Source organism: Cydia pomonella, chromosome 1, assembly GCF_033807575.1.
Source record: "Cydia pomonella isolate Wapato2018A chromosome 1, ilCydPomo1, whole genome shotgun sequence".
Classification (NCBI taxonomy): domain Eukaryota; kingdom Metazoa; phylum Arthropoda; class Insecta; order Lepidoptera; family Tortricidae; genus Cydia; species Cydia pomonella.
Window position 1 is genome coordinate 35917478 of NC_084703.1, and position 26730 is coordinate 35944207.

The window sequence follows — 26730 nt, forward strand, 5'->3', positions numbered from 1 at the left end:
GTTTCTGACTTATGAAGTAATTATTTTTACTATGTAACCAAATGAATATTTTGTAAGTTGGCAGCAATGCACTTAGTTTAAAACTGTATTCGTTTTGGTTTTGTTAGGTTGGTAGCCATTAATCGCAGTAACGTTATAGCTTATAAAAGCACAAGAGCTTTTATGAGGAATAGACAATATAGACTTTTCTTGAAATCTTTTATGTATGTTCTTATATTCGTGTTAATGGATGCATAAATGACAGATAACAGTAGAGGAGTAGGAAAAATAAGTAATAGGTTAATAGGTAAATACGTTATTATTTAATACTAGTACACATACAGAATGCCTATTCCATGATTCAAAATGATCGCTGTGTCCAAAATCGGTCATAAGCAAACCTGTGATACCTCGAGGCACATTTTAGGGATTTGATATAATAAAGAAGATAAAAAATAAGATATATGTAAATATGATAAAAAAAGATGTCGATATGTAATAATACATGTGCTCATTGAAAATTCTCGAAATAGTTTTGATAAAAAACTCCAATTAATAAGGTTTGTCTCGAAATGGTTTATGTCTCTTATGGTATTTTCATGGTTGAAGGTAAATTTCATTTTTATTTACTTTTAGCAATAAATGAAAATATAGTCATGTTTAAAAAATAATTAATAACGATATAAAATGATTAGAATCTCAGATCATAGAAAGTACTAGATGGCTGACGGAGGCGTGGCGCGTGTCGCCGCGACATGGCCACATCGTGGCCATACCGGCCCGCCATAAGACAGTAGCAAATTAGCTGTCATTGAACAATGTGCGCGTCAATTTTATTGAAATGCCGAATTATAGCGTTATTTTGTGTCGAATTAGGAGTGCATCCAAAAACTATAAGGATCATGGAGTTACATAGTACATTTTTTTTCACGTATTAGTCAATAAAACCACACATTTTAACAAATAAATCCAGTGACATGATTTTTCTGAGTCAGACCATGTTGTCATACAAACGCGTGGCAATTTGTCTATGCATTCTACATTGACGCTTTGGCATGGAAAACTATTTGTAGTGTTCTTAGCAACGGCCCAATGCATTAAACCGCTAACGATATTCACTGGGACATTATTGTTTCTTGGTACGACCGCCAACCGCTCCTTTCAATGACGCCGCGAAGTAGAGTGGTGCTCGTGCATGTAATTGATCTTTGAGCGTTATCGATAAAAATGTTTGGATATAGTGTATACACACATTAAAAATAATTACTTTCATACGAAAGTAATTATTTTTCAAGTAAAATTTTACAATTATTTTATATGCACCTAATGTTTAATTTAATACTTATTAATTTGGATTAAAAATCGAAAAGGTAAGCCAAAAAATAAACTGATTTAATTAAGTAGGTACAATTGTACAAATGTACAAATGTTTTATTTCAGAAATAAAATAATAACAGTATTACATTTATGCTGGCCCCCACACTAGGCATAGCCTGTCCTGTGGTGGATAATACGGTTTACAAGTAAAAAAAAAAAACAATACTACAATTGAAAATATTAATATACAATTATTTAGAGTAAACAATTGAAAAAGAAACGGTGGTGAATGGAATTTACAGAGGTACAGTTTACAGTAAGTCAAAAAAGAAATATGTTCATGATTGCAATTTTTTTCAGTTTCCCGTAAAATCCCAGTATTAACGAAAAATGGATAGATGCTACAGGAAGAGGGCCCTGACTGGTTTACGAGCGAGAAAAGTGTTATTTCTTCGGATCATTTTCAAGAAAAATGTTTCCAGTTACAGTTACAGATAGAATATAAATATGTTTAAAATAATAGTATATTGTATACTTAGTCGATCCAAAAGTTCTATCAGAAAGATTTTTACTGATAATTATGATTACTGTTTCCTTATTATTCGTACATATGATATAAAAGCTTATTTAATGGTGCATTATACTTACTATATAACATGCTGGAATTGCTTTCAATTGGTGACGAAATATGCTATAATAAACTGAAACTATTTTTTTAATGAAGTGCTCGTGTCTAACGACAATCCGAAGTAAACAATTTAAACAAACATTACATCAAATAATGACTAAAATTTAAACCAATTTGATTAGTTAAGCATAAACAAGCTTTCGCATCATGGCACATGTTTTTTTTTTTTTTTTAATTAAAGGCTTTGTATTACATTTTATCAGTAAAAACCTTTGTGAGAGAACTTATGGCTCAACTAATATACCTTACATGTACCTTACAATTCTTAGCTCGTAAATAAGGTCAAAAATTTAAAGGAATTACAATTAAGTCTATGGCAATTATTACTTAAAACAAAAATGTCAAAACTCTTAGATCATTTTCAGAACATGTAAAATATCGATAGCTCTATCGAATTGTCCTCACTCTAGTGCCGCCGCTCTAGGCTCCTACACCGCGCGGTTTGGCCAATCACAGCGCGTGAGTTGGTTGTCTGGCCACGCCTTTAATGATGTGGTGGGGGACAGTTGGAGACAGCGAGACTCGTTGAAATTATGCTTCGTTATAAATCTCCTTACTTCTTATATCTATGATTAGAATAAAACATTTTTTTAAATACAATATTTTTTTCCAAAGAATAACTTTTAAAATTTAAGAACCAGTATACCGATTTTGTATAAATATATTTATTTTGTAGAACATATAGATGTTGACGGTAACATCGATATATTTAATTATATAAATATTAACACTCTGTAATATCTACGAGCACTGTAACAAAATGACGTAGATTCGCGACAATCGGTATTGGTTCTCACGACCGTAGTGGGAACCTCCACGTGGCGTGGCTGCAATAACATTGTTCCCTTGGCAATGAAATTCTATTCTTGGAAATTATACTACTCTGTAAAGCAGTGATTTTAGCTTTAGTAACAAACTATCAATTCAATAATGTCAATTATAGTTGAAAATTTCTGAGGTGATTTTTTACGGCCAAATCATTCATTTGCTAATCAATAGACATAATCCCCACCAAGTGATAATAACGAGCCCGTTTAAAAAGCAATTTTACAGTTCTCCTTATATGGTTCTAATTCATTCATTCTAGCCGCAGTAGAGTAGCCGCACTGTATAAAAGTAACACCCATGTAAGTTTGGTTTAACACATTAAGGTTTGGGCTGAAAAACACCTCATTTTATTTTAATAACATAAGGTACCTACCTGTATTAAGTTACACTATCCTACGGTTTATTATACATAACATATATCAAATACGGCCAAGAAGTCTAAGTCCCCTTCAAACTATTGTTTTCGAAAAATATATGGTAATGGCACCAATCATGACATTCATACTCGTAATTAAGAAAAAGTATGGGAGTATTTCTGATATTTCACTATAATAAGATGATTTCAGGAGAGCTGGCCGAATGGATCGAATGAGTGAATGATAACAACTATGTGTGATGTGATGTATGTGTGTATGACAAAATGGTTTCATACAGGTTGATTCAATAAGTCTTAAGTAATTCTGTATTTAGACTATTCGTTATTATAACCGCCCATTTTCGATGAAACTTTCGTTGGTTATTTTATTTTGTTTGAAATAATTTAATACATTAAACATTATTGCTCGAGACTGACTCGACATTGTTTTTCGACAATATTAGACGCAGCCATATAAAAGATTAGGAAAAAAGCTTTATAGTATTTTATGCAACAGTTGTATAAGAAGGGTCAAAAAAGGCGAGTGGCGTGAGTTACAATGTGAGCCGGAGCCGAAGGCGTAGGCGAACATTGTAAAGGAATACGCCACGAGAATTTTTTGACCTACTTATACAACGTTGCATACAATATTTTTCCTACGAGTCAACAAAAATAAATCTTAATTTAGGTAAACAAATTACAGCAAAAGTATATAGCCAAGACGCGCGAGCATATATCTTGTTACGCGCCCAGCCCGCCCCGGGCCGCGGCCGGCCGGTCAGCGACACCTCCTCGTAACTCATGAGGCCCTGGTACTTGCTACTTGCTAAATTAATTTTTTGGACAGTTTTTTCTCAATTTTGGCCACCGTAGCCTACGGAGACTAACAAGCAACGCTAAGCGATCTTCGTAGTCTATGGGTGTTGCTATATTACGGGTGTCACATGCGTGTTTCTGACTTATGAAGTAATTATTTTTACTATGCAACCAAATGAATATTTTGTAAGTTGGCATCAATGCACTTAGTTTAAAACTGTATTCGTTTTGGTTTTGTTAGGTTGGTAGCCATTAATCGCAGTAACGTTATAGCTTATAAAAGCACAAGAGCTTTTATGAGGAATAGACAATATAGACTTTTCTTGAAACCTTTTATGTATGTTCTTATATTCGTGTTAATGAATGCATAAATGACAGATAGCAGTAGAGGAGTAGGAAATAGTATTTTATGCAACAGTTGTATTAGAAGGGTCAAAAAAGGCGAGTGGCGTGAGTTACAATGTGAGCCAGAGCCGAAGGCGTAGGCGAACATTGTGAAGGAATGCGCCACGAGCATTTTTTGACCTACTTATACAACGTTGCATACAATATTTTTCCTACGAGTCAACAAAAATAAATCTTAATTTAGGTAAACAAATTACATCAAAAGTATATAGCCAAGACGCGCGAGCATACCTTGTTACGCGCCAGGCCCGCCCGGGCCGCGGCCGGCCGGTCAGCGACACCTTCTCGTAACTCATGAGGCCCTGGTACTTGCTACTTGCTAAATTAAATTTTTGGACAGTTTTTTTTCAATTTTGGCCACCGTAGCCTACGGAGACTAACAAGCAACGCTAAGCGGTCTTCGTAGTCTATGGGTCTTGCTATATTACGGGTGTCACATGCGTGTTTCTGACTTATAAAGTAATTATTTTTACTATGCAACCAAATGAATATTTTGTAAGTTGGCAGCAATGCACTTAGTTTAAAACTGTATTCGTTTTGGTTTTGTTAGGTTGGTAGCCATTAATCGCAGTAACGTTATAGCGATTAAAAGCACAAGAGCTTTTATGAGGAATAGACAATATAGACTTTTCTTGAAACCTTTTATGTATGTTCTTATATTCGTGTTAATGAATTCATAAATGACAGATAACAGTAGAGGAGTAGGAAAAAGTATTAATAATCCCACAAAAAACATTTTCAAGTAAAATGTTGCCAAAGACGAGACCATAATATGGCTCGCACTCTCAAAAACATAGGCCGCGTAGCCAACGTTTTCCAATCGTTAACGCTCCCGTAGCGTATCGTAGTCATCTCTCTCTATCACTCTTTAATATTAGTGCGACTGTGACAGTTGCGTTTCGTTCGCCACGCAATCGCGGCCAGTACCCCTAGTGTAACTAAATTCGATTTTGAAACGTGACGTACGCGTTTGCGTTTAGTCTCATTTTGTATGGGTTTTTGAACAGCGCGCCAAGCGGGACGTTTTGGAAAGTCAAAAATCTCATACAAAATGACACTTAACGCAAACGCGTTCGTCATGTTATGATGTCGATCAAAGCTACACTAGGGGTACTGATCTACACGCTCTAACTCTACAGTAACTCCGCTAACTCTACAAGTGTAGATTTACCTTCGTCAAAATATGTGACTTTGGCCGTTTCGTTACTACAAGAATAATCATAATCATAAGAATAAACAGTAAATACATTTTTCACCTTACGTCCATTTCCGTCAGTTTTTTATCATCTGTCATCTTGCCTGTTACGTTCGAACAAACGTGCGTATAAGTGCGATAGTGACGCATGACATGACAAGTGATAAAAAGTAAGGTTAACAATTCAGATTGGGACAGTGAACCACGTCCATTGAACGAGTGCACGTTCACTGTCCCAAGCTGACCCTAAATACTCGTATTAAAAAAATATACCCACAATGCCGTATAAGCTGCACTGCACCGGTAAAGAGTGATTACAGACAGATATATCAGTGTCATAACGAACACAAACACTAAAAGAATATAAAAGATAAAATAGATGGACTCAAATATTATAGCATTAACGCAAACGAGCTTACTACGCCGAACGTCGGTTGATGGGAACGTCGGGATTTCATTGTCGACCTTATAGCCGGAACCTACGTAGTCTACCTACTTAGGGTATTATCTGCACTGAATATCACAATCAGCGAGATGTTGAAATAAATAGTCGGATACACTTTCCAAATTATCATGTGGCGTGTCATGCCTATAAGGCCCTTTACGGCCTCATACTCGTATTATATATTATCTAACTTGTGGAGTTACCTACGTCACTTAAAAGTATATTTTTATTTAGTAGTAGGTACGCGCATATAACATCTCTGGAGTTGCAGGCGTCCATAGGCTACGGTGACTGCTTACCATCAGGCGGGACGTATGCTTGTTTGCCACCGTCGTGGTATAAAAAAATAATATCAGATGATTTTTCATCAACATGAGGTGGGCCTAGGCTGCTAGATGTGTTGAATTTTTGAGTAGTTTAGCAATTTCACTAGTAGTTGAGTGGTCTGTTAGTACTAGTTCCGAATAAGTAGGTACAGTCAAGTGCAAATATATGTATCGAAAGAATCGTCTCATAAATATGGTACTACGCTCTTAATGGAATAAGATGCTATGGGACATATTTTTGAGTAAGATGTGTACACCCATATTTTTACACTTGACTGTACGTACTTATTTCGCGATGCAAATGTAAATAAATAGGACGAACTCTGAAAAAAAACCTTTAATCCAATGCTCTCATTATTTTTTATTTATTTATTTAAACTTTATGGCACAGAGTATATACAACAATGTACAGAGGGCGGACTTAATGTCAAATGGCATTTTCTATCAGTCAACCATAGGGCCAAACAGAGATACAATTTCTCAATTCATCAATCAATCCATTTTCAATTGTATTTTCTTTCTGCCTGTAGAATCTGACCCACTTATGGTATGCTTTAGCTAAACTTATAAAACTTAGCCACTCATGTAATAGGTATCCACTTATCGAACTAAGTTAAGTACCTATCATTTATTGCTAGATTATCTAATGTAAAGCGATAAAGGTGGGAAACTTGGACTTTTACGCTATTGCGCATAGACCTTGAAAATACCTCCCTGAATCAATTTCAATCGTAACTATAAATTTGTAATATATGGTTCGTATATAATTAGTAACCATGACTTTTACTTAACCGACTCGTATTTCATCCGGAGAAAATCGATAAAATAACGTAACGTAATATTGAGCAAAATTGCTAAAGCTAAAGTATTTAACTTAGGCGGATAAGTTTTACTTACAAAGTTCGATGTTTCGAACGTCGACGATAAATTTGGAAAATATGTTCAAGATGCTTCTCGAATATCGGTAAACTGACATTGGTTCAAATAATTTAATCGACTACCTAACAACAACGTAGCGAGTCTTTGGGGAGTACAGCACACCCGAAACAACTGAATTCCGTGTCAGTGAAATGCCTGACCCATAGGACCCACTCTAAATAGAAAATCAAAGTTATTGAATGTATCGGAAGGAAATGTTTCATAACATTATTTGTTTTAAAGGTTTTACACGTCTATTAAAAAAAACCTTAATATGAAGTTGAGTTAAAAACATTTATCGAATAAATAATTAAATTAATTAAGTTTAATTGTTATTAATACGATTAATACTTATGTAACAATTGTCGACGGATTTAGTGGGAATGAACCGAGTTCGACAAGGCGGTAAGGCACTCGGCCTGGGAATGCGTAATTGAATTAACTTTTCACTTTTAACTTCAGGGATGGGTTTGTCCTCGCGCAACACACCATTCAGTTCTGCTCATTGTTCGAGCAATTTTACTTATTGCCCCAGGCGGGGTTAGTCCTTTAGCATCTCTCTTTGACTTTTTAGGACTTTACCAAACTAGAGCTACAATACAAATACCTACTTACATTGACGCAGTGTTTTTGAATTATTTAAATAAATAAAATGCCAAAAAAACTGTAATGGGGTGCTGTTATCGGTGTTACAATTAATTGGGTTTTTATAATTCGATCCTAACTATATGAAGTACCAAAACATACTTTAAAATAATAGGCTATGCACTTACTATAAAGTTATATGAACATACGAATAGATAAGCAGGTACCCACTTACTGCCTTAGTATACATTGAGTAAAAATATACGTTACTGATAATATCTCCTGGTAAATGGATCGCAGTCGCTGATGAGAAAACGACGACCGAGTACGAAAACCGTTTCTCCCACAATTAGGTCACTCGGGGAGTAATACTCGGTCACCTCTTCGTCGGTCACCTCCATCACAATGGACGGAAATGATACTGAAATTAAATTGTAATAATTTTGAACCATATTTATAAACTAAAAAATAATTCATATCTGACATTCGTCATATCTGACTGAGTCGGACTCGCCCATGAAGGGTTCCGTACCATTTATGACGTATTAAAAAAACTACTTACTACATCTCGTTCTAACCAATTTTCGGTGGAAGTTTGCATGGCAATGTATATCATACATTTTTTTTAGATTTTTCATTCTGTTATTTTAGAAGTTACGGGGGGGGGGGGACACATTTTACCACTTTGGAAGTGTCTCTCCTGCGCAAACTATTCAGTTTAGAAAAAAATGATATTAGAAACCTCAATATAATTTTTAAAGACCTATCCATAGATACCCCACACGTACGAGATGAAAAAAGATTTCTTGAGTTTCAGTTCTAAGTATGGGGAACCCCCAAAATTTATTGTTTTTTTTTTTCTATTTTTGTGTAAAAATCTTAATGCGGTTCATAGAATATATCTACTTACCATGTTTGAACAGTATAGCTCTTATAGTTTCGGAAAAAAGTGGCTGTGATATAATCGGAAAGACAGACGGACATGACGATTCTATAATGGTTCCGTTTTTTGCCATTTGGCTACGGAACCCTAAAAAGACGTGCCCGAAGCCGGATTCGATCTTCAAATTTCGCGGTGACGACGCCCCATCAAATGCCCCATTCATTTATCATTCAGTTTATAAGAGAGATTACTATAACAAATTTGCTCGCAAGATTACGTTTTGCCATACACACTCGTATTAGGTATTTTAACTGATTGATCCTGCCGATTCAAAATACGCAAAAGCGTTGCAAATACAATTTACTCAATATACAAAGTGCACATGGAGTAGGTTTTTTATGAAATAATAATAGAAACATATTTATTGTAGGTATATCTTTTTCTTACAAGTTATGTCCGCTTAGCAGGTGTGGGTGAAAATTATGAAAATGTTTGAGATACATCAAACACAGACAGATTTTTACTTATTTATTAAACCCAGCGAAGTTCTTCATAAATGACTTGGCTATTAATGTGTACTCGGAATTACCTTATAGGAATATTTCAATTAAATTTGGAGCATCAGAGGTGTTTTTGTAAGTCGCAACATAGTTGAGTTGAGAATTTAAAAATCTTTTATGGGGGTGCAAGACTCTAAAAGTGAAAAAAGGTAAAACAAGACGTGCAGCTCTTTAAAAATAATATTAAGGTTTCAAAGAGCGGTTTTCATATAGCGCATACTTGTGAAAATAATAGCTTCGGAAGTCCAAAATAATGTGTTCTCCCCCCCCCCCCCCCCCCCTCTATTAACTTTAGCACCGGGTATACAAATAAATATGAAAAATAAAAATTTCGTACTTTAAACATTTTGTTATTATTTTCTACAAAATAATTTATATCTATCGTTTTATTTCTAATAACGGTTCACGATACACCTCATACACCGCGTAGGGTGAGAGATATCTCTAAAACTGGTAAAATAATCTAGCCTTAAGTATGCTGTCGTTTGCTTTGTGCACAAGTTTTTTAATGAAAGCCTTAAAGAGATTCAGAGAAGATGAAGACAAGACACTTTTGCAAGTTTTTCACTCATTTCTAGATTAAGAGATTCTTAAGATCGGCGTTTGAAAACTTCACTTACAACCTTTTTAAAATTATTATCACAACAATACTGTGCTCATCTTTTATATTTCATGAACATTCCTAGGCGTCTTTGTCGTTCAGTTAGTGGCATTGAACATATACTGGCAATGGAGTTTTACTTATAAATATATTCTCAGACTATTTATTTTACTATATCCCCAGACGATCACTTGACCACCATATATTAAATCTCACCTGGCCTCTCATTCCATTTCTTGGGCAATTTTCGTTTTTTTAGTAGCAGAGGGAAAGGTTCCTTTCCACCTCGGCCATCATGCAACTCCTGTAAATATGGATTCTTTAAGAATCTGCATTTTTAAGAAATTCAATTTGATACATATTATTTATCAATGTGTCGCCTTCAAACACATTTTGACTAATGTAATCTAATGATATTAAAGTAAATTTCTCATGCTAAGTAGTATTTAATTTTCCTTTTTACAACGAACGCTTTCATTCTTCATGCGGGTTTAAGTTTCACTGCCGCTGGTGTAATGTTCTCGAGATTGTGCACGGAACAATAAGTACGTGGCGTGTTTAAGACAAATGGGTCGACGAGCTTCTTACCCTCTTACTAAATACTTACTCTACTAGGCGTTGAATGTTGACAATGTTTACCATGGCTTAATGCTAAGTAAAATAGTAAACGGTTTATTATTGCAAGCAAAAATCCTATGCCTTTCCCACACGAAGTCTATATAAAAAGACCACTCTTTATATAGAATAAGAACAGACATAATAGGCAAAACAACAACCCATTAATATGATAATAAATCGAATCGAATGTCATTGACATGCTATTAGTTATCATTGTATGATTGCATTCGATTCATATCATTCGTGGGTAATGGGTATATAATACGAATTGATTATTATCCATTATTAAAGCATAATTAATATTTAATGCGCGTCCAACTAATATCAGTGACACTAAGCAGTGACATGCATTAATTAAATTGAATTGATCAAACCTATTGACGGTAGATAATTAAAAGAAAACAAGAGACGTAGGTATTTTAAAAAAATTTAAGAGGTTTCTGATGGTAAATAATGTCTTACTTTGGCATTTCTCTGAAAGTTCTCTATTTGTAATAAACTTCGTATCGTTATTTCTTACATAATAGTTACTTTGACGAGGCCTTTTACCTTAATCGAAATCGTATCATCTTGAAGAAAGTACAACAGTTTATAGTGGGTTAGTTCTCCGTTTTCGGCATCTCTATTGTCCCAATACACGTCGAAACTGAAAAAGAGAAGGTATTTATTATCCCGCGATATCAGTAAAACTACGGTCTGCTAAAAACGCGACCCGTGACTGTCAGCGTGTTTGGCCTGCTTGACCGGCGTGTGGTCACCTCTGGTTTGAAAATTGAACTCTATTAAATATTTAGGTACAACAGACGCCGCAGCAGGTGGACGACCTTATTGCTATGTTCGAATGCCGGTCGCCATCCGCCTCGTCCGCGTCAAGTGGACGTCACGTGTGGCGGGTGAGCCAAACCACGCAAATAGGTACATTTACGGACATAGTTTCGGATGTCCGGTCAATGCATTTATGCACCAGCGATAAAGATAGAAACAGGCGAATCAGTGTACGAAATTCTTCGCGCTTAGCGTCCTTACTTTAGCTATTTGATACTAAGTCGGTAGTGACCTAAAAAACCGATGGTCCAGGGTTCGAATTCCGGTACGGGCATTTATTTTGTGTGATGAGTCATGGGTGCTTTCTATGTATTTGTCTTTTTTTATAATATATCGCTTTCTGAGAAACCACAACACAAGCCTTCTTGAGCTTACTTCTATTACTTTTAGGACTTAGGGCGTCAGCTAGTTGGTGCGGTTGCACGGAGCAGATGAGCGGGTTACAAAAATAATATGAGTAATGCTAACGGCGCGCCATGGCGCGGATTCATTTTACCTAGAACGGCACCCGCGTGCGTGCCCCCGCTTCGTCCACCCGTGACAGCGAGTGGACGCCCTTACTCAATTTCTGTACGAATGTTTACATTTATTTTATTAATTAAATGAAAATAATGACACTTTTTTCGTGATTTTTCTTTTCTTGAGCTATCATTAACTTACTGGCCAATTCGAATGCACTTGGCATCAAAATTATATCTGAATGATGGTACTCGTACTTAGTTATCATTCGCGCGTTTATTTCGTTCGAACTAGTTCGTACTTACACTTACATCTATCAGCGCTTATTAGTGCGTGCGTCTATCCTATATGTACCTTTAAGCGAGCAATTCTTGAGCAATAATAAAAAAATAAAAAAATATATATAAAAAAAAGGTAAAAAAGTTGGGAGTGAATTATCTGGTATATTTTTTGAATATTTTGGCAATTATGAAGCAGTTTATTTTTTTCAGTTATCTGTAGATATAATACTATATAATCAAAATAAAATCATATTGAGAAATGTCAGATTCTTTGAGTTTTCTCATTTTTATCGCAAATATTGCAATGTACTTCATAACTTTTTGTACAACACAATTTAACAATCTTTACTTGCCGTTTTCCACAATGCCACAATTTAATTGCAATTTTCACAACCTGTTTTATGTTTTTAGGAATATCATCTTACAAATAAATTATACCAATAAACTGGATTTTATCTTCGGTAGTCAGAAAGTCTCTCCAATCTAACCTCTGACAGAGGCTAGACAAATTTCTCTAAAAATGGCATATATACAAAAATGGATTTTCCATGTAACTCCCTCAAAGTATTTATGAGGTGTTTCTAATTCATGGGATACACCTCATAAATTCTCTCAGAAGACGCTTTTTTTTTTTCCTTCTTTTGGCCTCAGAAATGCGTGGTTAAGATCTCTCGGGTTCCTCGTGAGCACCTTGTGTATAAATATATATATATATATATGTAATCGTGTATATATATTGTGTATATATATATATGTAATCTCTGAGAAAAACGGGCATTTTTGAATTTTATATGTCTTCCGAGCAAAGCTTGCTTTCCTAGATATTGATAACTAACTGACATCATTCAGATATCGTTCTGATGTCAAGTGTACTCTCGAATTCGCGTGCAAAACAGTTCACTTTAAAAGGGCGTAAGTAAAAAAAATACTAGCGCCAACAAGATGTTTCATATTTATGTAGGTACTCCACTTTAGCTGCGTGTCTGAATCAGCCATCAGCCTATACCTTTTTATGGTTCCGTACCAAAAAGGTACAAAAGGAACCCTTATAGTGAGACTCTGTCCGTCCGCCCGTCCATCTGTTACAACGCTATATATCTCGAGAACCACTTAAGCTATCGATTTGAAATTTAGAATAGTTATGAACAACACTAACCCAGACACATTGAAAGTATTAATATTTTATTTTATTTTTATTAACTATGGAAAATGCCTAATATGAAGAGGGGGTAAATTTACAATATCTATGTAGTGACTAGGTCAAGTGGGGTATCATTTGAAAAAACTCAAATTGTATATTCGAAAACATTTTTTTGTAGTGGAAAAAAATATATGGAGAAAAACGTGAAAATATACCATCCCCCCTTATCTCCGAAGTTTACCGAAGAATAACATTACTATAAATTTTACAGGAAAAATATAATCTGAACTCTATCTTGGTAACTTTTAACTAACAAAAAAGCGGCCAAGTGCGAGTCGGACTCGCCCATGAAGGGTTCCGTACCATTTATGACGTATTAAAAAAACTACTTACTAGATCTGGTTCAAACCAATTTTCCGTGGAAGTTTGTATGGTAATGTATATCATATATTTTTTTTAGATTTTTCATTCTGTTATTTTAGAAGTTACAGGGGGGGGGGCACCCTTTTTTTCACTTTGGAAGTGTCTCTCGCGCAAACTATTCAGTTTAGAAAAAAATGATATTAGAAACCTAAATATCATTTTTGACGACCTATCCATAGATACCCCACACGTATGGGTTTGATGAAAAAAGATTTTTTGAGTTTCAGTTCTAAGTATGGGGAACCCCCAAATTTTTTTGATTTTTTTCTATTTTTGTGTAAACATCTTAATGCGGTTCATAGAATACATCTACTTACCAAGTTTGAACAGTATAGCTCTTATAGTTTCGGAAAAAAGTGGCTGTGACATAATCGGACAGACAGACGGACATGACGAATCTATAAGGGTTCCGTTTTTTGCCATTTGGCTACGGAACCCTAAAAATCATTTTAGAATTCGGTTTGCAATTTAACCAATTCTACGTGTGTTTATTACACTTGAAATTTCTCTAAGATTACATCAAATATATACCTTCTTTTCAAATAAATGAACAATTTTAGAAATCGGTTCACATGATAAAGAATTATCCTCTTAAAACCAACATACGTGCATTACCTCTAATCGCGCAAATTAGTTAGACAATTTGCTGATAGATGGTAATGTACATAATTATACTTAGTATAGATACTTCTGATTTAAAGTCTTTCGCCTTTATAGTTACAATATATAAAAAAAAGTACGTTCATATCTGCTATTAATGTCTTCAACCATCTGCCAAACGAAATAAAAAACCTCGCAGGAAATACTTTTAAAAGATGCTTAAAAAACTTTTTAATAGATAAAGTCTTCTATAATTTAAAAGAATTTTATAACTATGTATACCTAAATGTATATTAAAATATAGTTTAAGATAAAATATTAAAACCTAGTTTAAGTTAAAAATAATTGTATACCCGAGAAGGGTAAAACTGTTGATACCCATCAAAAAATGTACCTAATAGTAATATTCTTGTACCTACACAGTTTGCACAATAAATATTTCTGATTTCTGATTTACACGAGATGCTTAATTCAAAGTTTGTACGGAACCCTCGGTGCGCGAGTAAAACGAACTCGCATTTAACTGCTTTTTTTTTTAAATCCAGTGTGTCATTATGTGCTGATTGATTTAGATACTTGAGTAGTTACAGACGGAATCACTTAGATACTGACTAGGGCATTGGGCTTGGCCTTGACCAACACTCGAAGAAGTGTCCTCAAACGTGTGTTATATTAATCCTGTACACGTGGTGACAAGCCGACGCCTATATAGCCCTTTGTACCGACGTGCACAAAACAGCTTATATCATATTGCACCATACGCTTATGCTCGCTGTAATAGTTTCACTAACGGCTTTTGTAATAATTAGCTCAGCAAATAGCGCTGACAATAGTAGTATTAATTCTTGCAAATCTTTTCATGAACAAATTACTAACAATACATATTTATATGTAAGTTTATAGTCTTATAGTAGTTCCCTCTTTTTAGTATTTACAGGTGATTATAATCCAATTCTTAACTTCATAAGCAGAACTGAATTGAAAGTTACAAAAATGGAAATAAGTTCTTTTGAAAAAACACTCCTCAAATGATTTACTTATAAATTTGCAACTGCATGTTACATTGACAGACAGCCGCCATCCCTTGTTCTTTGTTCTTTGTAATAGACTATTAGAATTTTGCAGTGAGATTCCGAGGCTGAAATGATGCCTTTCACCAGAGTTAAACACTCTACTTTTCATTTCGAACAGGTACAAGGAAATTAAAATGCATGTGTTAAAAAAAACATGACTAAGTATAAACTTACATAGTATTTCTTGTGGGTACTTTCATTTACAATTTAGGTAAAAATATGTATAAAAAATCATTTTTAGGGTTCCGTAGCCAAATGGCAAAAAACGGAACCCTTATAGATTCGTCATGTCCGTCTGTCTGTCCGATTATGTCACAGCCACTTTTTTCCGAAACTATAAGAGCTATACTGTTCAAACTTAGTAAGTGGATGTATTCTATGAACCGCATTAAGATGTTCACACAAAAATAGAAAAAAAAAAACAATAATTTTTGGGGGTTCCCCATACTTAGAACTGAAACTCAAAAAATCTTTTTTCATAAAACCCATACGTGTGGGGTATCTATGGATAGGTCTTCAAAAATGATATTGAGGTTTCTAATATAATTTTTTTCTAAAATGAATAGTTTGCGCGAGAGACACTTCCAAAGTGGTAAAATGTGTCCCCCCCCCCCCACCCCCGTAACTTCTAAAATAACAGAATGAAAAACTAAAAAAAATATATGATATACATTGTCATGCAAACTTCCACCGAAAATTGGTTTGAACGAGATCTAGTAAGTAATTTTTTTTTTAATACGTCATAATATTAAAAAAAAAAATTCATTAAACCCATACGTGTGGGGTATCTGTGGATAGGTCTTCAAAAATGATGTTTAGGTTTCTAATATCATTTTTTTTCTAAACTGAATAGTTTGCGCGAGAGACTTCCAAAGTGGTAAAATGTGTCCCCCCCCCCCCCCGTAACTTCTAAAATAACAGAATGAAAAATCTAAAAAAAATATATGATATACATTACCATGCAAACTTCCACCGGAAATTGGTTTGAACGAGATCTAGTGAGTAGTTTTTTTTAATACGTCATGAAATTTAAAAAAAAATTTTTTCATCAAACCCATACGTGTGGGGTATCTATGGATAGGTCTTCAAAAAATATATTTAGGTTCCTAATATTATTTTTTTCTAAACTGAATAGTTTGCGTGAGAGACACTTCCAAAGTGAAAAAATGTGTCCCCCCTCCCCTGTAACTTCTAAAATAACAGAATGAAAAATCTAAAAAAAATATATGATATACATTACCATGCAAACTTCCACCGAAAATTGGTTTGAACGAGATCTAGTAAGTAGTTTTTTTAATAAGTCATAAAATAAAAATAATTTTTTTTTTCATCAAACCCATACGTGTGGGGTATCTACGGATAGGTCTTCAAAAATGATATTGAGGTTTCTAATATCATTTTTTTCTAAAATGAATAGTTTGCGCGAGAGACACTTCCAAAGTGGTAAAATGTGTGTCCAAAGTGGTAAAATGTTGAACAAGATCTTGTAAGTAGTTTTTTTTTAATACGTCATAAATGGTTCGGAACCCTTCATGCGCGAGTCCGACTCGCACTTGGCCGCTTTTTTTCATTTCTCATGCTTAGAAAGTGGGTCGATGTTGTTCTAAAAACTGTGCAGGAAAAGATACGTATATATCTTTATTTACGATAAGCAATTAAAATTTTGGTTTTAAATGGCTTTGCTGTAAAATTTCCATTCCAATAACTAACTCCCCATTCCATAAATAATGATGTTTTTACCTAAATTGTTAATTGAAAGTACCTACTCTCAAAAAATCCTATTACTATTACATATATACGTGTTATTTTAAATGCACAGTGTTTTACTTTCCTCGTATTCGATATGAAGCACCAAACTACCTCGACAGAAATGGTTGCCTTGCATTGGTTAACAATATATCTACTATAAAAACAATATATCTAATGTAAAAGAAATCGTACTTGAAATGTAATATGCTCTAGTACAGAAACGTAACATCACTTTCTGTACACTTTACAGAACAACAATGACCCTCTTTCAGATTATAAGAAATCCATCCATCATTCAAAACGCTGTTTGAGTGAAGGTAACCTGACTGTTCCAAATGAAGTGAATTGACGTTAATAGCAACGGAGACTAAAGTCGGGGTAGAGGATTTCAGATGCACTATTACACCTGCCAGCTCGGCAAGCTGATTAGATTAATCATGATTAGATTGAATTTGTTGGAAGGCTTTGAGGTATTTCGAAATAGTAAATCTTCTTCCTCGCGTTGTCTCGGCATTTTTGCCACGGCTCATGGGAGCCTGGGGTCCGCTTAGCAACTAATTCCGAGAATTGGCGTAGGCACTAGTTTTTACAAAAGCTACTGGCATCTGGCCTTTCAACCCAGAGGGTAAACTAGGCCTTACTGGGATTAGTCCGGTTTCCTCACGATGTTTCTCGGTCGAAAATGAAATACATGGACTCGTACTTATCTCCGAGGGCCTCCCCTTATCCATCTATTGGTCAAAGACCAAAATTAGCACCAAATAAAACAACACTTTCATCAATTTGTTGTTCATAACTACGAGTATTCCAAATTTCAAATCGATAGCTTAAGTGGTTCTCGAAGTATTTAGTGTTGTGATAGACGGACGTACGGATAGAATCGCACCATAAGGGTTCCTTTTTGTACCTTTTTGGTACTGAACTCTAAAAACCAACCATCTTAGCCCTACAGGATACATATAACATGTCAATTTAACTCGAGACAGCATAGTGCTCGTGAGCTGCTCATAATGAAAAAAAAAAACAGGACTGGTATAGGTGGATATTATGATTAAATAGTAGATGAAAGGCACTTATTTCAGTCGAGGTAATTTGGACCTCATTGAGAGCACCAATAATCCGAAACTGAAACTGTTTGTTTCGCCCGATTTGAACACTCACTTTTCATTTCAAATACAAAGAAAGTAAAGTACTATTTTACTTAATCGTAGGTATTTCAATCAATAGGTATATGTGTATTTAAAAAATACATGATAAAGTATAAACTTTTGTAGTACTTTTTAAGGGTATTATCAATTAAAATTTTAAATAAGAGTATCATTATTTATTGAATGGAAAGTTAAATGTCAGAATGTACATATTGAGATTGAACAACAAAACAATTTTGAACAAAAATTCAATTGCTTGTCGTAAAAAAAACCTACTTCTAAACCTAGTTTGAACATCCTATTTTTTGGATACATAATCATTATTTATACAAAACGAAAGCTGATGTAAATAATGTAATTTGCTACAAGTTTTACTTAGTCAAATTTTTCGATATCTTGTAGTTTTGCATTAAATATCTTTCAATAATATGCACAGTGCTCACAAGAAACCCGAAAGTTTTTAACAGTATATTTTTAATCATATTTAAAGACTATAATTCCCTATACACTCTTCTGGAATTCGTCTACATTCATAGTTAATAACAATTAAAAAACCGAATACTATTTATTTTTACTTCGTGCAAAACGCCGGCTACCACTAGACAATTAAAACATACATAACACTCACAGTAATTTGTATAATATCAGAAAGATATAAAATCTATTTAACTAATACCTAAATCGTGGTAATATTTACAGAATATGGGCTAACAATGTAGAGTAAATAGTGATCACGTCATAGCATTAACATGGAATAGCACGCAATTCGTAAACAATGCTGGCTTGATTCAGGCAAGCCAGGGTTATAATTTTATTTATAATCACTTGAACAGGAAAGCCGAACGTCCCAGTAAAACCAGCTTTTCCTTTGCGTATGTAGTGGTTTAGAAACTTGATATTACAATCACGTTGATTCCCATAAGCGCTCGACTCGCCTGCACTTGATGAAGAATACACGGCCAGGCAATGCATTTAGCGGAGAGAGTTTGCAAGCTAAACGAAAACTTGTTTGCATACAATTCCAAGCTTTTGAATAAAACCCACGCTTACTTTAAAAATATGATTTAGAATAAAACGAACACTCAGTTTATGAAATAGAAGAATCAAATAGCTTTAAATAAATGAATTTTATCCTAATCAACGCTTCGTATACATTTTGAAGACATTATTACGAATCCAATGATCACTTATTTTTAGGAGCAGTAGCTCCATTCTTCACTATTTAGAACTTGTCGACTAAACTAGAGTGTTTTCCACGTGAAAATTGACCAGAAAGTAGGGGGAGGGCAGACAGACGACAAACAGACAGACAGACGTGATAAGACTATAAATGTGATGCGTTCCTACATAACATAAATAGGCCAAACACGGTGTTCTCTGAACCAAAGGTTTCCTTTGGCAGAATTCATATTTGTGTTCTAAGACATAACCACCTTAAAGGAATTAAAAACAGGGTTGTAAGGTAAAAAAAAACTTGGGAATGGTGTCAATCCTGCCAAAGGAAATCTTTGGTTCACGAGACGCCGAATTTCAACGGCTGCAACGGCGACTATGACTACGGAACCCTAAAAAAAAGCATTTCGTGTAATTAATAAGTAACGTTTGACGGTTTTTGATAATTATGTGTATCAACAGTCTAGAATATGTTCCAACACCTACTTAATAATAGGACCTAAGACTAGCGAGTCAACTCACGCGAGCACCTTCCCGTCGTACTCAAGGTAGCGTCGCAGCCGGTCTTCCTTCTTGGCCTCCCGGTGCGGCGTCGGCACGGTCTTCCAGCGCTCCCTCTGCGTGTACTGGTCAACTGGGAGCTCTTCTTCTTTCGATAGTTCTATCCCTTGGGATTCTAACCATTCCTGTTCATAATAAGTGTTAAGTAAGTAGGGTAATGCGGGACATGTTGAACAGTCGGGTATGTTGAACAATTTAAAAATATCTTATAATCTTGGGCCCAATACACGCCGGCCAGATGAACACATTGATGTTATCGCAAGTTCCTATGTTGCGCACGTGATGCTGGTTTAGGGATGAAAATTTCAGGAAAAATCAAATGTTTTTACGCGTACAAAATTTCATTTTTTCGGTTGTTTTTCCTGTTTTATTCAGAAAAAATAAATAAATGCCACTGATGAGTGATGACTGATGACAGTGTCATATATATAAAATGCCAGAAACTAACACATTAGACATGCAACCTTAACCTTCCTGTTTAAATTCATATAGAAAAATACATAAGTTTAAAAAAAAACTTGTTTTGTTCGGCTTTATTCGTTTTTTTCGGAAGTATTGTAACTGAAATTTGCATTGTTTTTTTAAAGAATGTGAAAAAAACGACTCGTTTGGAAGTTTTCCCGTATTTTTCCGTAGCCAAATGGCAAAAAACGGAACCCTTATAAATTCGTCATTTCCGTCTGTCTGTCCGTTTATGTCACAGCCACTTTTTTCCGAAACGGAAGGTAAGTAGATGTATTCTATGAACCGCATTTAGATTTTTATACAAAAATAGAAAAAAAAACAATAAATTTTGGGGGTTATACTTAGAACTGAAACTCAAAAAATCTTTTTTCATCAAACCCATACGTGTGGGGTATCTATGGATAGGTCTTCAAAAATGATATTGAGGTTTCTAATATATATTTTTTTTCTAAACTGAATAGTTTGCGCGAGAGACACTTCCAAAGTGGAAAAATGTGAGTCCCCCCCCCTGTAACTTCTAAAATAACAGAATGAAAAATCTAAAAAAAATATATTTTTTATTTTATTTTATTTTATTCGGAAAACCAACAGCTTAATAAACTAAAACTAGGTTAACATAAATATGTATCAGGGAAGCCAATTACAGGTTTCCACAGATAGGATACAAAGGTAGTCATATTACAGGTTAGCACGTGTTGTAGATAACAAAATTAAAGACTTTACAAACGCCAAAACATGCTATGAGAAAAGAAAGAAGTAATTTGTTTCTTATTTAAATCAATAAATTAAAATTAAACCTATGCTAATCTTCTGCAGGCAGGGGAGCAAAGAAACTAGATGCCATGAGGTTTTTAATTGTAGTAGGTTTCATTAGATGTAAATCCAGTTGATCGTTGCTATGACACAGTTCATTCATTGACCTCGGAGCTCGGACAAAGTATGAATTTTGACGATAGTTGGTTTTGGTTTTGGTGGTTGGTTTGGTGACAAAGGTCGGTAGTGTCTAGAAGAAGCTCTGGGGATACGAAAACTAATATTCATAACCAGTTCCGGGCTATCGACAGATCCGTTTAAGATTTTAGTTAAGTAGACTAAGTCAGTGATTTTTCTTCTCAAATCTAGGGGAAGAAAATGGTGTCTTACGCACCTATCACGATAACACAAGTCTGTAGTTTTAGTTTTGAATTGAAGGAATTTTAAAAACTTTCTTTGAATGGACTCAATTCGTTTAATGTAGATGTCGTAACAAGGATTCCACACAACGGATACATATTCGAGGATAGATCGCACAAACGAGCAGTATAATACTTTTATAGGCTTTACTTTTTTAAATTTTGATGTTGATCTCATGATAAAGCCTAGAGACCTGGAGGCTTTCTGTACTATTTTGTTTATATGGTTATCAAATAGAAGCTTGGGGTCTTGATAAATACCTAAATCTCTGGTTGAATGTGAATTGGCGATGCTAGTCGAGTTATGTGTGTAGTTGAACAAGATTGGGTTGGGTTTGCGAGTAAACGACATGGTATGACACTTTGCAACATTAAGGTCTAATCTGTTTTCGATACAGTATTTAGAAAATCTATTTAGGTCATCCTGTAATAACAAACAGTCGTTAACATTCTTAACAGCTCTATATATTTTAGTGTCATCAGCATAAAGAAGAAAATGAGAGTGTTTAAAAATACAGTGGATATCGTTGATGAAAATGGCAAATAGTAAAGGACCTAACAAAGAACCTTGCGGCACACCGGAAGGAATGCCAACCCAGGATGAAGTAAAACCGTTTATTGCAACCGATTGAGATCTATTTTGCACATAAGAAGTGAACCATCTAAAAAGATTTCCGTGGATGCCGCAATTTAATAGCTTCTGAATTAGTATATGATGGTCTATTCTGTCGAACGCTTTACTGAAATCAGTATATATGGTGTCTACTTGGCCACCAGACTCCATGTTACGTGAAGTATAATCACAAAATATTAATAAATTGGACTCTGTAGACTTATTTTTAACAAACCCATGTTGTTCGGTGATAAAAGATATTTTAAGAGATGAATAAACTTGGCTATGGACGATTTTTTCTAGTATTTTAGCAAAAATACATAACTTCGATATAGGTCTATAATTTTTTATGTTAGAACGGTCACCAGACTTATGCACAGGAGTAACAAAGGCAGATTTCCAGATTCTAGGGACAGTGCCTTCAGCCAGAGATCGGCGGAAAATAACACAGAGGGGATTAACGAGACTTTCAGCACAATTTGAAATTAAGATAGGCGGTATAAAGTCGGGACCTGCCCCTTTGTTAAGATCAACAGACTTTAACAGTTTAAGGACTTCGTTAGAGTTAATTTCAATGTCGCATATGCTAGTGCTAGTAGCGGTAGGTTCAATCATAGGTTGAACGCCACTTGAGCTACTGCAGAGAAAGGTACTTTTTGATATATGTGTGTCATATGATATACATTACCATGCAAACTTCCACTGAAAATTGGTTTGAACGAGATCTAGTAAGTAGTTTTTTTTTAATACGTCATAAATGGTACGGAATCTTCATGAGCGAGTCCGACTCGCACTTGGCCGCTTTTTTTTCAACGCTTTGCTGGTTAAAGGAATGTTTTTTTTTCGCACTTATAAATTAAAATATTAAGAAAAGTATAACTTCTCCTAGATCTAATTTATCTGTTTATTGATTTAAAAATACCGAAAACACAACTCATATATATATTTTATTAGAATGTACAGTCAAGTGCAAAGTGGGTGTTAGGATCGGCAAGGCTACGGAGACTGCTTACCATCAGGCGGGCCGTATGCTTGTTTGCCACCAACGTAGTATATAAAAAAAAAAAGAATAAATGTGCAGAAATTCGTTATTCAAACAACTTTTTCAAATGGTGTAGTAATCTCGTCACCCTGGTAATTTTCAGTCTAACAGCGGGTATCTTAAACACATTTTTTCCTAAAAAATGATAAATACCACTTTGTCGCATAGAACATACTTTTTCATTTTTGGGAGGAGAGAACAACTAAGTCCCTTTCAAATCACCTCTTATCACTTGGCTAAGAGCATTTTACGCCTCGGACGACATTTTCCTGTTCCTCTATGAGAGCAGCAGTCGCTTGCAATGCAATCGACATTTTGCTGCACGACAGTGCTAGGCACTGACTCACTGATTACACTTGAATTTCTCCACCGACATTTCCGTATTAGCAAGTCTAGCCTTGTACTACGGGTGAACTAACTTGGGATGACCGATATCCAAGTAACTATATAGCTTACCACTTGTACTGTGTCTGAACCAGTTTCTTATACTCGTAGTTACTTACTCTGACTTATTTTATTATTACCAGCTTTTATTTTTATCTACTGCTTATGTTTATTTATTATTGATTAATTACTATCGGTTTCACTACACAATAAAATATTAATCTTTCCGGTGCATTGCCTTAACGCCTGTAGGATTCTATCACCATTTACTTTATATTTAATAAGAGCAAACTTTACGTAAATTACGAATAGGTAGGCATTTGCATTTTCTTCGTGTAACTGCTGTATAAAATACCATTGTTTAATGTATATCAACAGTTAGGTACATATTTTATTCCGTTAATAAAACCGCGTGGTCAAACGCTCAGTAAATTTACATTTCGACTAAGTATTTACTCGTACTGTTATGGGTATTGACCTTTGAACAGAAAACGTTATCTTTCGTGTAGATAATATTATTAATCGTGCGTTCCAATTCCTGTTTTACGGAGATGTGATTTTTAAAATCACTTCGAAGCCGGCAATGTAGATATTAGCTATGCTTCAATAGTCGCAGTACGGTGAATGCATAGCGGTATCTATTTTCCCGCCGTCGTCGTTTATTAATCATTCTATGTGTTACTATCTGAGCGGGCAGACCTCCGAGACCCCTTTTGTGTCGTGTAGACAGATCAAAACGGAGACTAGAAATGGTTCTATCACTGGAAGACCCAGCCGTTAGGTCGTACATCGTGTACTCGTCTGTTCTGGCGCTTAAGATGTTAGGAGTGGCGACACTGACATCATTGACCCGCGGGCGGCGCAAGGTATTCGCGAACGCAGAAGATGCGAAGGCGTTTCATGGGAAGATAAAGATGGACGATCCGGAAGTGGAGCGCGTGAGAAGGGCACACTTGAACGACTTGGAGAATATTCCGGCGTTCTGGATCCTGGGCGCGTTGTACCTGACGACAGGCCCGGCGGGCGCGTGGGCCACGCTGCTGTTCCGGCTGGCGGCGGCAGGCCGCGTACTGCACACCCTGGTGTACGCCGTGGTGCCGCTGCCGCAGCCGACGCGCGCGCTCGCCTACCTCGTGCCCTACGGCATCAACGTTTACATGGGAGTGCAAGTTGTATTGCACTATGCGACTGCATTGTGATTTCTGATCAAAACATTTGCCTATATTAAGCTTTTTTTCTGTCTTAAGCGATGTAATAAAAGTTAAAAATAGTAGTGTTCTGTTTAATATGAAATAATATTTAAACATTTCGCATTTTCACATAAGTGACATCACATTACTTGTAAACTCTATTTTAGGAAATTATTTATATCAAATTGTTGTTATTTCTTTAAAGCTCACCTTTAAAATGTAAACTTTAAACGAAATTCATTAAAGGTTTCATGTATTTTGTATATCACCGCTATATTTAAAATACACTTTTGATTAATATTAATACCTAATGTTATATTAACGCGACTGACTTCTTTGTCATTTTCTTATCGCTTGACGTCCTGGGTTTTCATCACCTTTCCGACACGTTTGACATTTATAAATGCGGATTTATCATAATTAGCGAAGACATTTGATTTTTGATGTAATAACTATAGGTATATTACGTTATTCTATAGATCCAGTAAAATAAATAATGATTTGTCATTTTTTGTCTTAGAATTCAGTAATAAGTTCTAATAACAGCTGTACCCAAAATCATTTGAATTGTTTTTGTAAACAATAATAATTACGTAATATTACATAAAATGATTACGCAATACAATTATTATTAGGCTAATTTTGAAAAAGGAAAAAAATGGCTTAATTTTAAAATCTATTAAATTATAAATCGTCGTCAAAAAGCACTATCATCCAACTCTCAAGGAATCGTGTGTGCACAGTCAGTTATTTCGTAATCGTATTTTTACGGCCTCCTCTTCTTCAATGCCGCGGACAGCGCTTCGCCTCTTCAACCCCTTCTTAATCACGTTCGAAATGGGGTTTCAAGGAGTAGGTAATTACTACTCTGCTGTCTTTTAATAGGTGAGTTAATACAATTTTTGTTCTGTATCCTGAAAAAACTAGGGACTTAAAAAAAAAAAAACCTTTTCTTATCACATGCTCTGAAAGTGGGTCATAGTTGATCTATGTAGTGCGCAGAAAGTGATACGTTTGTCCTCTAGTGCAGAAAAGTGGTGTACTCCCTTCTGTGTCCTCGTCCCATGAGCAGTTGCTAATAGGAAATAAATGGAAAATTATTCTCTATTTCGCCGCCTGGAACTAAATATTGGAAAATTGTTCTAATTTTACTGATCCCGCGTTGGATCTTGTTTTATCAAATTGATGTGAGTATAGTATTCAAATAAATTATTTTTGTTTCTTTTGTTGTATTGTATTTCATACGGCGGGTACCAAAAGGAATACTCCAATTTTTTTTTAAACCTAAAACTTGCATAAATAAGCAAATGCAGAATCTTACACAGCCACACTTTAACGTTTTTACGGCATAAAATGGGTTTTTAAAGTTAATTGGTATTAGTCATGTAAATAAAATGAAATGAAAGATGAAAATTCCTTATTTTACTCATAATTGTTTTATTTTATTTCTAATTTTTTTTCATTGTCATTATGTGGTAGTATTGACAATTGGCAGTTATAGAACGAAAAAATTAAAAAGTAAAAGGCCATCCCACTGATTTTCTTTTCATTATGACGCTGATTACTTTAAGGAAGAAATCATTTTAGAATGACTGCAGTTTGATAAAATATGTGTGTTGTCATAAATATTGCAATCTAATTAAATGTTTTTAGTTGGGGATTATTTACCTCCAGACATGCGAAGTCCCCGATTGCAAGTAATGATATATTAATTTCTCTTTATCTCGTAATTTTTTGTAGCGTTTTTCCTATATTCAAAAAGTATATTATGCTGCAAGCGTGATTTAATAAAAATTGCTACGAGTACGAGAGTCGAATTGAAAGAGTTTTATGACTATTTTTATAAATGTTAATGTTGTCAGTGTCACAAATGTAAAACAACTTGAATACACTTGTAAGGATACAAATATAT

The 26730-nt window shown here is 34.9% G+C and overlaps 2 protein-coding genes across 2 annotated transcripts in view; one reads left to right on the forward strand and one right to left on the reverse strand.

Annotated features, from left to right (window-relative positions):
- The window catches only part of LOC133521399 (EF-hand domain-containing protein 1-like), a 70286-nt gene that overhangs the window by 19096 nt on the left and 24460 nt on the right, over nt 1-26730 (reverse strand). The window contains exons 5-8 of the mRNA XM_061856344.1: nt 19914-20077; nt 11069-11165; nt 10118-10205; nt 8128-8278 (exon numbers count right to left, since the gene is read on the reverse strand). Coding sequence (XP_061712328.1) covers nt 8128-8278; nt 10118-10205; nt 11069-11165; nt 19914-20077 — 500 coding nt within the window. The remainder of the gene's footprint in view (nt 1-8127; nt 8279-10117; nt 10206-11068; nt 11166-19913; nt 20078-26730) is intronic.
- Nucleotides 23182-26243, forward strand: LOC133521558 (microsomal glutathione S-transferase 1). Its single transcript, XM_061856593.1, has one exon. The coding sequence runs from the start codon at nt 24378-24380 to the stop codon at nt 24825-24827; it is 450 nt and encodes a 149-aa protein (XP_061712577.1). The 5' UTR covers nt 23182-24377; the 3' UTR covers nt 24828-26243.